We start from the raw sequence: 12702 nt of genomic DNA, 5'->3' as shown, positions 1-12702 counted from the left end.
AAAAGATTTGTGGCGGTGGAACGTCTAACGTTACATTGCTTTATTCAGACAACCCCCCCGCAGTAATTTAGATGAATGATTAAAGTGAGGATGCAGCCAGCGGGAGGTTTGCCACTCCTTCTTAAAGAATAGCAGAGCTGTCATCCCGTGAAGAGTAGCAAAAGAGACCCCCTCGTACATACACACGCACCCCCATCCCCGCAGACATTAGCTTAAAATATATTCCCCGCTTCCTCACTCCTGCGGGGTAAGGGGGGTTGGGGGTGGGGAGCTCCTGAGTGGAACCGGGCCCCTGATGGATTTGGGTGTAGGGGCCACCGGTGGGAGAGGTGGCCGCGGTGGTGGTTTTTGGTAATGTGCCCAAACGAACCAGCACAGCACCTGAGATGATTAACTTCTGGTGCCTTCAACAAAACTGTCTGTCGCTCTCTGTCTCTGTCTCTGTCTCTGTCTCTGTCTCTGTCTCCGTCTCCGTCTCTGTGTTGATATCTTTCTCCCTATGTCTCTCTCTCTCTCTCTCTCTCTCTCTCTCTCTCTCTCTGTGGATCTCTCTCTCTCTCTATGTCTCTGTCAGTGTGTCTCTCTCTCTCTCTCTCTCTCTCTCTCTCTCTCACTCACTCACTCACTCACTCACTCACTCACTCACTCACTCTCTCTCTCTCTCTCTCTCTCTCTCTCTCTCTCTCTCTCTCTCTCTCTCTCTCTCTCTCTCTCTCTCTCTCTCTCTCTCTCTCTCTCTCTCTCTCTCTCTCTCTCTCTCTCTCTCTCTCTCTCCCCCTTCTCTCTCTCTCTCTCTCTCTCTCTCCCCCTTCTCTCTCTCTCTCTCTCTCTCTCTGACTATCTCTGCCGGTCTCTCTCCTGCTCCTCTACTACTTATATCTATCTCTCTAACTTTCTTTCTTTCCCCCAGCAGTTCTGTGTCGTTTATATTATAACCAGATGGATTTAAAGTGAAGTTATACTGTAGAATCCTGGTGGTGGACCCCGCCAGTGAGTCAGCTATTTTAATTGCTACTGTCACAAGAGATATTGCAAGGACCCATTCTCTTGGCACTAAGTAGACCTACATAACGAAATAAACAAAAATAAAAGAATGAATGACACAAACTCAGTAATAACGTCTGAAGTCGGTGTTGCATTGACGAACTGAAGTAGTAATAAAATGGATTAAATAATAACGAGCTCATACAGAAGGAGAGAGGGGACTGAGGGAAAATGGCCTTCCTCGCATGGTTTCTAAAAACAAAACAGCATAAAAAAAAAATGCTTTATGCTCTAAGATTGGAGACTAATGACGGCTGCTGATTTGTCTGAAAATATTTGTAATATTTCTGCTTTTAGCTACAGTTGAGTAAACTTGGTGTGAAACTGTAGTTAGTGTTGCAGTTATATTATTCTAATGTTATAGGGTTTACATTCACCCAAGACTCATTGGAAGGACTGTTGGACTGTTTGGAAAATGTTTTTGAATTTCACTCACACAAGTTCCCACCATTAACTTAAATGTGTGTATCATCATATCCTCACTATTGTAGAATATTTAAGATTAGCGTATCAATCCAACGCAAGTGTTACACAATGGTTGCAATAAAGTGATGATGGAAACAAGGAAAAGGTATAAAAAGAGCGAGCAACAAGCTACCATATTGTTTAACTTAATCCCTTTCTTCGCACACTCGCTGCAGTGCAGCACTTAACTTTATTGCTTGTCTTAAGGTCAGGTTCTTCGATTCCACTTTTATTGGTTCTTTTTATGAGTATTCCTTGTTATACTCTTAAAGGCCATTGGGTACACAATCAACATTTTCAGGTAATATTGACCAGAGCAGACAATGTGGTTGGATAACCCACCTTCTGGAAAGACAACATATTGCTAGTGATGGTCTGCGATCTAGCCGTAAGTGTTGGCTTTGGTGGAGTTGATGCTTGCTGGAACACTTAAGTACCGCGGCTTTGAGCAGAGTCAAGGTTTCACTCCTTAACATTATTTAAAGGTGCTGTCAGTAAGATTTAAAAGCTATTATTATAGTATAATATGTGAGAAATTGCGTAGCTATCAGTCAGCAATTAGTGACTGAGTTGCGCTGTGAGAATATCAGTTTCGAGTTGACTGCGTCTGCCTCTGTTTGAGACCATTAAGATTGTTTTGTTATTTGTATTAAAAGATTTAGCAAAAGTGAGTAGTATTAGCTGAAAGTTTGAAAAATAAGTGATATTGGCGCTGTGATTACACGTCGGCATTGATTTGGTGAGGATATTTTGAAAACCCTACTAGGAGCTATGCTTAAAGTTGGGCTAGGCAATGTGGAGAAACAAGCCACGGTTAGCTGGATTTTGAAAGTATACAACCAAATTATTGCAACTCTTCTCCAAGGCCTCCATCCACCCTCCGAAAAAGAAGCATCACGTATGGAGAAGTATATAGAATGGTATGATTACATATCTGCTTCCACAGTTCCACTTTGTTTTACCTATGTATTATTAGGATATCATTCCATAATATTAGAGTCAATAATATAATTTGTTTTACTTTACCTTCTGCACCTTCCATCAGACGACAGGAGCAAGATATACTCGTGGTATTCCATGTGGCTCCTTAGCTTCCCTGTCCCCATTCAGTTTATGTCAGTATCTCAGACACTTTCGGCCAAACAGCCATGCTGGAGAAGAGATGATGCGAAGATCTGGGGAGAAAGTACTGACTAAATGACAAGGACAAGGCTGAAAAAAGCTGTACAATGACAGGGACTTAATGCTCAACTTCCCCTGCTGTTTGGAAGCGTTCAGAACAGACCCAACTCATATTTTGAAATGTGGTGGACGGTATACCCACATCTACAGTGTTCCCCAACCAATTTAACAAAATAGAAGCATGATATAATCTTTATAATAGATATTAAAGATAAGTTTACAACAAAAGTTGACACCATACATATTATTGTGTTGTTCAATACATTTTCAATGAATGTAACTTTTTCTCAATTATATTCTTGAGAAAGTACTGAGTTTGTGTGTGTGTTTGTGTGTCTACGTGTGTGTGAGTGCATGCATGCATGCGTACTAGAGTGTTTAGGCGAGGTATGGGCTATTAAAGCTTTGGCTCATTAGAAGGGCTGCTCAGAGCCCATGTGACCATCTCAGGTCAGAGGGACGAATGTAGACGTCATCTGATTGGCAGAGGTCCAGAACACACCTCAAAATAAACGAAACAGCATTCACACATATTGGAGGTGTGAGGACAAGCATCTTCATTGACTGTAGATATGTGAATTCAAGGAGATTTGTTTACAATCAATGTTCAATTTAATTAATCATTTTAATCATTAGCGTATTTTGTTACTTTTGTTTTATTAATTTGAAATAATGGTGACTCATCTGACTTTATACTGATCCAACTATTCAGACATTATTATGAAAATGCCTTCAAAGGTGTTTATTTTTTAAGAATTGTGGAAAACAACGATTTTCACAAAAGTGTAATTTCTTTTCAATTCTGCAACAACAACACCTTCAACCTCAATTAAAAACATGAATCAGTGCATGCCCCTGATCAATAAACTTGAACTTACAGCAAATGCAAGACATTTCTGCTTTTCATTTCGGAGCAATCTTCGTGGCGTCTTCAATATTGTCAGCATATTACTCTTAAGGCAGTTTGCAATATCTTCATAAACCTGTTATGATGGCTTGGGCACCACACCCGACCTACAGTCTAGCACTTCTGTCTTTCTGTCATTTTCTCCTTTTTTCCTTCTCTTTCTGTTTTCTTTTGTGTCATAATTTGTTCTTTATTATATTTGATTTGTATTATTATATATTTTTGTCTTCATTTTCTTAGCTTCTTTGTTTTTCATTTTTCTTTCTTTGTTTCTTTCTTTTTTTTCTTACTTTTATTTTCGTCTTTCTTTCTTTCACATTTTCTCTTTCTTTCTTTCTTCCTTTCTTAATTCTCAATTAATCTTTAAATGCAAATTACCTTCAGGCTAATAAGCTGTAAAACCCAACAGTGCAGCGCTGTTGGGTCTCCTCCTTCCGGGTGGATTAATTTAAACTGATACAGGACCATAGCACTTTTTACATTCTTGCCTCTTTCTGTGAGAAAACTACTTATTTTCCCTTAACCAGAAATTGTCTCAGAGAGAGCTGGACCAGAGCTGAGCGGCTCCTTTTTCCTTTGAAACAATATTATAGATATTACTTCTCCAGAAACCCTTGATTATTCTCCATGGGCTGTAGTGTTTCTCATTCTTGTGTTATTGCCGTCATAATCTCAGTCTGTGTCGTATATATATTGTCTTTTTACCTCTTCTCGTTCTCTTCTATCCCTTACTTTATATTGTCTTACAGACCTCTCCACTTTCTCCTCTCTACCCCCCCCCCCCCCCCCCCCCCCCCCCCCCCCGCCTCCTGCCTGGTTGCTCCTCCCCTCCTCTGCTCCCCATGTTATCTGACTTGGCTCCATTTCTCCTCTCTCCCTAATACTCCCTGACTCAGTCGCTTTCATTTTCATGATAATCCAGCGACACCACTGGACTGCGAAATCACTTTTACTGTCTCGCTCTCTCTACCCCCCACCCACCCATTCCTTCCTTGCCCTACTACACATCCCCTCCTCCATTCTATTTCATTTAATTCCCCCTACTGGTTTATCGTTTTCCTTGGGGCTTTATTTTGCTTTTTGTAATTAAATGTCATTTTCAGCCCTTCCATTTTTTGGGGGGAATTTATGAGATATGTTACGTGATCGTTGTCAAAATAGAATTGAGGTTCCCTTTGTCTTCCTGTCTATGCTGTTGAAATTACACACAGAAAAAAAAGAATCGGAAGAGTTAAGTACTGTTTGTATAGTTGTACCTTTTTGTCCCCTGAATAGCTGCTACTAAAAGGCTGGCAGCAAGTCGAGTAAAAAACACAGAAAATATTAACATGAAAACCAAATATTTGTATTTATTTATTTGTATATCATTATATGAGTTCATGCTTTCAAATATTCCCAGTTAGTAAAAGGATCATAGAACCTTGATTTTTATTACTGGCTTATGTCCTCTTCAAGTTTCCATGTGCAAAACATGTGCAGCTTGTTTCCGTGCCATTTACCCTAAGAGCATGAGAATGGCACGCCCAAAATATATAGCAGAATAGTCACAGAACTCAAAACAGAATTTAATTAAAATGAAGCAATCAGATCAGTCATATCACATACACTTTAATTTGTAAAGAAACTGGGTATGAATGGACTGTCTGCATTTTCTATTCTTCTTTGATGTCCAGTAGTGCAGTGAAATTATATAATGTTGTCGGACTTTCAGCTATCCATCAGCAGTGATGCACCTCAGTGCCACTTAGCCAAATAGTAAGGTAGTAAGGCAGCATTTGTAAAGTACAGCAGACACAAACTTCAAAGTAAATCCTCATATGTATTCAGCTTTGCAACATCTTATCTGGAGGAGTCAACGTGACCGAATACAAATAGTTCCCCGAAAAATATTGACTCTTCTGACAGGAAATCAAACATGTGCGTTAGGACGGAAAAGTGTGGAAAGGAGAACCTGTCCTTTTGCTCAGTCTCACGATAACAACAGTAAACTCAGAGAGAGAGAGAGAGAGAGAGAGAGAGAGAGAGAGAGAGAGAGAGAGAGAGAGAGAGAGAGAGAGAGAGAGAGAGAGAGAGAGAGAGAGAGAGAGAGAGAGAGAGAGAGAGAGAGAGAGAGAGAGAGAGAGAGAGAGAGAGAGGGACAATTACAAAATCATAATATTAATATAAATAATAATTATAATTATAACGACAGTAAACCAGGAGCATATCTGCTGGCAGTGGCCTTTGTCGGATCCTGCGGCGGGGTTTGCTCGGTGAGGCAGCGGGAGGGGAACGCTTCATTTGACTCTCTCTCTCTCTCCGGTGACAGTGGATCAATGCGAGCCAGGAGCACAGATGGAAATGAATTGATTGTCACCAATAAAACTCCAATTAGACAAACGAACAAGCTCGGCAGGGAGAGCAAGAGACAGAGAGAGGAGAGAGCGAGAGAGTGAGGGAGAGTAAGGGAGGGCTGAGTAACAGGAGCCTCTCATCTCCTCATCAGTCTTCAGGGAACAGGGAGGTGGTGGTGGTGGAGGTGGTGGTGGGGGCGGTGGTGGGGGCGGTGGTGGCGGTGAAAGGGTGTTGGTTGGCGCGTGAGGCCCATGCTCCATCCGAAGAGCCAGCCGTGGCGGTCTCTAAAGGAGTGGAATTTAGTTACGGCGGGAAGGTGAGACTGCGCATGCTGTGGTGGTGCATCCAAAACCCCATTAGTGGCAGCGAGCGAGAGAGAGCAAGAGACAGAGAGAGGCGGGGGGGGGGAGAGATAGGGAGAGAGAGAGAGAGAGAGAGAGAGAGGGAGGGGGAGAGAGATAGTACTATTGATCTAAAGCTTCCTTAATGATGACAAGAGATCTCCATTGTAGTGGCATGTGGCATTTCAGGATTTAGGAGTCAATTCTAGCATACACTTCTCCTTCCTATCTTGGAGGAGCTGGCGGGAAGCCCCTTTAACCCCTGGTTCCTCTGGTCTATGTTTATATGGCTTTCTTTCTGTCTCCATTTACCCCCCTCTCTCTCTCTCTTTCCCCCTCTTTACTCTCCCCCCCACATCCAACCCACAACCCCATTCGTTCCGCTCAACACTTGCTACATTTTAATCCCGCTAGCACATGGGTAGGTGATCAGCATTTCCACCTAAATGTCGGCTAACGACGCTTGGTTCTCATATAGACCCTCTTCCAAATGAAGTTAAAGATGAATTATGTTCCCCCCATCTTCAGAAAATGTAGTATATGCCCTCCTTAGTCTCCCCTCCTCTCATCTCGGGACTCCGCTAATAACATTTTCCTCACTATCCCATTCTCTCTCCTATCTTCCATAATGTGATTGTTTTTTTTTTTTCACCCGATGCTATTGAGTTCTCTTCATCACACGTGTGTGTATACAGAAGTAGTGGAGTAGCATGCAAGGCCATTGTATTCTCTTCTGCCGCGATACGCCCAAAGTATACATACCCAGGAAGTTCATCACCGCGACAGCTTCAGTCTTTTTTATCTCTTCTGTGGGTTTAAATCGGTGCAACGTTTACCATGAAATGGTACGACGTTTGTTGTATCATTGTAATTTTTTGGAAAAACCTTTGGTATTCTGTATACCATTTATAGGTGAAGTTAAATTCCACAACATAAGATTTGTTGTGGGAATGTTTGAAGTAGCGTTTCTTGTTGTAGGCACCTTTTCATGTTTTTGAGGAAAGTGATTATCTAAAAGGATTTTGTTGAATTTTGCAAAATAAAATATGTATCAGACTGTTAGAGGAGTGGAAATGTTAAGTCTGACATGTCGAAAAAAGGTATACTTTATAGGAACTGCACATCCACATATAGTGATTATATGTGGATGTGCAGTAACATAATGGACCTTCTTCAATAGGAGAATAATATGACTATAAAAAGGCCTGTACTCAATAAATGCTATAGTATAAAAACATAATTCTACAGTATTCAGTAGGACATATTTTTAGCTTTGCACATGTAGGACATAAACATTTTAAATTGGAATTCAATAGTGAGATATGGTTGTTTGTGCTTGCCTGTATGTGTGTGTGTGTGTGTGTGTGCGCGTGTGATTGTGTGTGTTTATGTGTGTGTATGTGTGTGTGCGCATGTGTGTGTGTGCGTAATACTCAAGGTTGTATTGTGGGTCTCTGTGTAAACAGTGCAGTTTCTACGATATGAATACACTTCTCGGTTTGTTTGTTACCTGATGGATTAAACGTTAGGGAAGGACAGAGCCTCTGTTTTTCAATCTTTGCAAGCCGTCTATCTTTCAGCAGTTAAGGCACCCTCATATGACCTTACTGCAAACACTTTTCTTTGCAGGAACTCTAAGGTCCATGGATTTCATGTCAAGAGAAAATATCTGATGTTTACTGTAACAAATCCACACCCTTTTGAATTGATTTACTGTCAGGAGTGGAAAAAATATATTAATGCTAATAGCCATGTCCGTCTATTTATTGGTTTCTGTTTGCTGTTGCCATTTTATTACTTGCATACAAAGGAAAAACTATCCATCTCCCTATGCTCATCCCTTTCCAATCTATTGATATTGTTGGGCAGTGCTGCTGCTGCTGTACAGTACACAAGAATCTTTCAACCTCAGGAAGACATACCGGGATACTACAACTGTTATACTCTTACTCTTACTACAACTGAAATAGTTATTGTTAGATAACGACTATACTTATTCAACATTGATTAATCGGGATCATTGAATGTACGTGTCTTTGTTTGAGTGCAGAGCAGTGTGGTTTTGTAGGTTTAATTCACATGAATAAGCTATGCTTCATGAAAAGCGATAAAAACAGTTCCTCGAGAATCTCTAAAATAGCTCAACTTTTTTCTTTGCTTTATTGCTCTCCATGATTAAAAACTGGTGTATTCAGGGGGATTTTCTTTAGTCATATACATCTGCATTATATTGGCCAAAACATCTCCAGCTTTGACCTTGTTCAAAAGATGTATGTCCACAAGTTTTAATTACAGCAGCGGCATCTTTAACTCTAGGGGCAAAGGCGTGTCGATGAAAATGAAGATGATGATGATGATGGTTTTTTGAAATTCTCAATGCCATTAGATAGGTGAAATAGGACAGCAGCAGAGTGCTACACCCAACAGAGTAACATAACCAGATTTGTGTCTAATGGTAACAGTAGAAAACTACCCAGTCTGGACACACCCCTTTTCAGGGGATGTGTGTGAATGATGGCCTCTTTGAAAAGGTTCAGTCAGTCGTTATCTAGTTATCGGTCATCAATCACCATCTTTCTTCATTTGTTAATTTATTCGTGCAGCAGTCAATAGACTTTCAACCATTTTTACTCCAACGATCAATCCAGCGAAAACTCCCGACTGTGGGCATGTTACGACCAGGCTAACAAAAAAGACGCTTTCCTTGAAAGACCAAATAGGTAAGAAAGGTGTATTGAGCGCAGTACCGTGGCTTTGACAAATAGCAACATGGAGTGGTTATTGGCTTTGATGATTGATGAAATCTAAGGGACAGGGGACAAGAATGTCTGTCCGTGCGTAATAGATCAGAATTAGAAGAGACAGAAGCCATTTTTGGCTGGCACTAGATAGCGACAGTGGAGTCCAAGTTTGTTGGTTTATTTATTTCTTTGAAGTAAGTATCCATCCAAATGTATCCTCTAGGGAAGGCATTCGTAAACCCTTTGGAATAGCAGTTATGCTTCTTACTTTCAACTCCCCATGACAGCTGGGAGCTCAACTCCTATGTGTGTGTGTGTGTGTGTGTGTGTGTGTGTGTGTGTGTGTGTGTGTGTGTGTGTGTGTGTGTGTGTGTGTGTGTGTGTGTGTGTGTGTGTGTGTGTGTGTGTGAGAGATTGTGCGTACATGCATTTGAGCGTAATTTCGACAAAATAGCTGAAGCGATGAGATTGATGATACATGAAAGAGAAAAGAAGGATATTTCAAGTCAGTCACACTTGTGCATCAGCACCTAGGTAGTGCATTACAGCAGAGGTAGTGCATAAAACGAAAACTGACATGCATTACACTTAGCGTCGTTTTGCAGGGGGAAAGAAAGTTGAATGTACAAACAAAAATACACTATTTAGATTCTTTGGGAGCCCAGGTGTTTTTTGTTGAAGATTGGACTGAGCATTTTTGTAACCCCAACTCTCTCTTTTTTTTTTCTCGCCCTATCTCTCTCTCTCTATCGCACTCCCTCTCCTCTCCAGGTCCAAGGGTTGGAGAAGCAGAGGGACCTCTCAGACCTTGCCAAAGTGGGACAGGTGATGAAGACCCCCCCCTATGGCGTGGTTGGAGCCACAGTGGGCGGCGGTATGACCGGGGGAGGAGTCAAGCCTCCGTACCAGACCCGCATCTTCTCAACCTCCATCGACCAGAACCCCACGAAGTCCAAGCCGCCCATATACAGCACCTTTAACCCCTACGACTGGGCCAAGAACCAGTCCCATCTCCTGGACCAGACAGGCTACCGCTCCAAGCGCAAGCCCTCCCAAAAGACCGCCATGAAGACCAAGAAGATCTTCGGATGGGGCGACTTCTACTTCAACGTGAAGACGGTGAAGTTCAGCCTACTGGTGACGGGGAAGATCGTGGACCACATCAACGGCACGTTCACGGTGTACTTCCGCCACAACTCCTCCAGCCTGGGCAACGTGTCTGTCAGCATTGTCCCGCCCACCAAGGTGGTGGAGTTCGAGGTGCTGCACCCACACCTCCACGGCGTGGCGCCGGTCGAGGTGCAGCTACAGCAGACCCACCAGGCCACCGTGGACCCCAAGGAGGCCAAGACCTTCAACTGCCGGGTGGAGTACGAGAACACCAACCGGTCCAAGAAGCCCAAGCCCTGCCTGTACGACCCGTCCCAGACGTGCTTCACGGAGCACACCCAGTCGCACGCGGCCTGGCTCTGTGCCAAGCCCTTCAAGGTCATCTGCATCTTCATCTCCTTCTTCAGCATCGACTACAAGCTGGTTCAGAAGGTGTGTCCGGACTATAACTTCCAAAGCGAACATCCGTACTTGGGTTGAAGTAAGCTTGATACTTGAACTGAAAAAGAAATGATACTATAAACAGTGGACAATGAACATACACACATGATAATTATATTGAGGATATTATTGGTTATAAGGATAAACAATGGGGCCGTTTTTTTTCACCGCGCTCACCTGCTGTTGAATTGTGGATAAAATAAATGAATAAATTATAATCAACATATATGGGTGGCTAGGATCTGGTTGATACCTCGTAACTTATTTTCCCACTTTGTAATTGTTTGCGTTTGTTTGTTTTCTTGTAAATAATTTCCAAAAACTTGACCTAATTCTTGCTTTTAGACATTGGTTTTACATGGTTATTCCTTTTTGCCAGTTGAAGTAAAAGAAAGAAAGTAATTTTTGGTATTTTAGTATGCCCTAGGTGTACAAAGCAACCTTTGGAATGACTGCTATGCCATGGTGTGATGGCATACAGCGTTTTACGGTAGACTGACTGTTAGTCATTCCCTCAGCTCTACGTCTCCAGCCCTGGGTATAAGAAAGTTATATGTCTGAGAAATGCTATGCTAGATATGCATACAATATACTGTATGAAAAGCACATTAAATCTCTTTAACTGTTTGGATTGTCTGTCTCTTACTGGGTTTTGTCATTTTCTCATTCTGCTGTGAGCTCTCTACTGCGTAGATATATCCCATTTAAGGTATGCTTATTTTGTGCTGAAACGCCATTTCTCAAAGCAGAAAAATTATCTTTCCAATAAAATGTTACCTTAAGATGATTTAGAATTTAAATGAGAATGTATGGAACTGCTAAATTAATACCCCCCAAAGGAGTAAGGAAAATAGTGTAATGCTGTTACAGTTGGGTTGAATGACAAAGATTGTGTTTTTTTTGTAACAAATATTTTTTCCTCTCAAAGCACCAGATTGCTTCTATCAATTTGTATGAGGCCTTTACTGCACCAGCATAAGGCCTCAAGTATCACTGGTTCAACCACATTTAGACCACCTAAGCTACCATTCACTGTTCATTTTATTATCATTTGTTAGAATACTGAATAATTACATAATTAATAGCCAAACTTGAAATGCAATATTTCAAATTGCACAATTTGCTAGTTATTACCAGTTTACCAACCAGTTACTAGCCTTCTTTCAATTTCAAATAGGCCTTTACTGCTCAAGCATAAGCCCTCAAGTAATAACTGGATGAACAGTATTTTGGCCATTTACACTTCCATCCACTTTTCATCTTTATTTAAATTTGTATCAATACTGAATATTTAAAAAAAAAAATAGCCTTAATTGAAATTAAATAATTAACACTGCACAATTTGCTAGCTACTTCTAGTTTAGCCATTAGTTACTAGTATACAACTGCTATTTGTGCCCTGACAGGTAGGCTTCTCACATGTATCAAATCTTCACCCCTCCTCTCTTATCCGTTGCTTTGTTTTCTATTTTCATCTCTCCGACACTGTTTCACTCCTTTTCTCTCCAATTCTCTCTCTCTGAGTGCAGTCTAGTCTAGTCTAGCCTTTACCTTCACACTTGGGATGTCAACATGATGGCGCTCATAATTTCATCAGACATAACACCAAACCAATGCTAATTGAATCTTCATATGCTCTGGCTCAATACCCTCTTATGCTGTTGATCGATTACAATCACTAAGAGGTACTGGGAGGTCCATGCATCTTCTAGAAGTTGTTGTGGGATTCCGGGCCACTGAGATTGATGAAGGCCCCTACGAACATATCTCTAGAGATCCCCTTTACATCACCTAGGTCGACTCGCAGCCATGGTTTAGCAATGAATCACAAATTGATTTTGTATTCATGACAATATGAGTGTGCGTGCGTGTGTTTGTGTGTATATATGTGTGTGTGTGTGTGTGTGTGTGTGTGTGTGTGTGTGTGTGTGTGTGTGTGTGTGTGTGTGTGTGTGTGTGTGTGTGTGTGTGTGTGTGTGTGCGTGTGCGTGTGTGTGTGTTAGTGTATATATTTTTGTTTGAATCCTGATGTTGGAGGTGACCAAAGTGGCTTACCCCAGGCACATATATGAGATAAACATGCATTATACAGGCAGTCAATAAACAAATTATACGGCTACTTATAATTCAGCAATAT

The 12702-nt window shown here is 41.5% G+C and overlaps 1 protein-coding gene across 2 annotated transcripts in view; it reads left to right on the top strand.

Moving 5' to 3' along the window:
* The window catches only part of LOC130402583 (neurexophilin-4), a 40615-nt gene extending 29437 nt beyond the window's left edge, over positions 1-11178 (top strand). For both annotated transcript variants that reach the window (XM_056606806.1, XM_056606805.1), the window contains exon 2: positions 9786-11178. In XM_056606806.1, the coding sequence (XP_056462781.1) occupies positions 9843-10604 (762 nt within the window). In that variant the 5' untranslated portion in view covers positions 9786-9842 and the 3' untranslated portion in view covers positions 10605-11178. The remainder of the gene's footprint in view (positions 1-9785) is intronic.
* Positions 11179-12702: the final 1524 nt, after the last annotated feature.

This window comes from Gadus chalcogrammus, chromosome 13, assembly GCF_026213295.1.
Source record: "Gadus chalcogrammus isolate NIFS_2021 chromosome 13, NIFS_Gcha_1.0, whole genome shotgun sequence".
Lineage (NCBI taxonomy): Eukaryota > Metazoa > Chordata > Actinopteri > Gadiformes > Gadidae > Gadus > Gadus chalcogrammus.
This window is presented reverse-complemented; position numbering and strand designations above follow the sequence as displayed.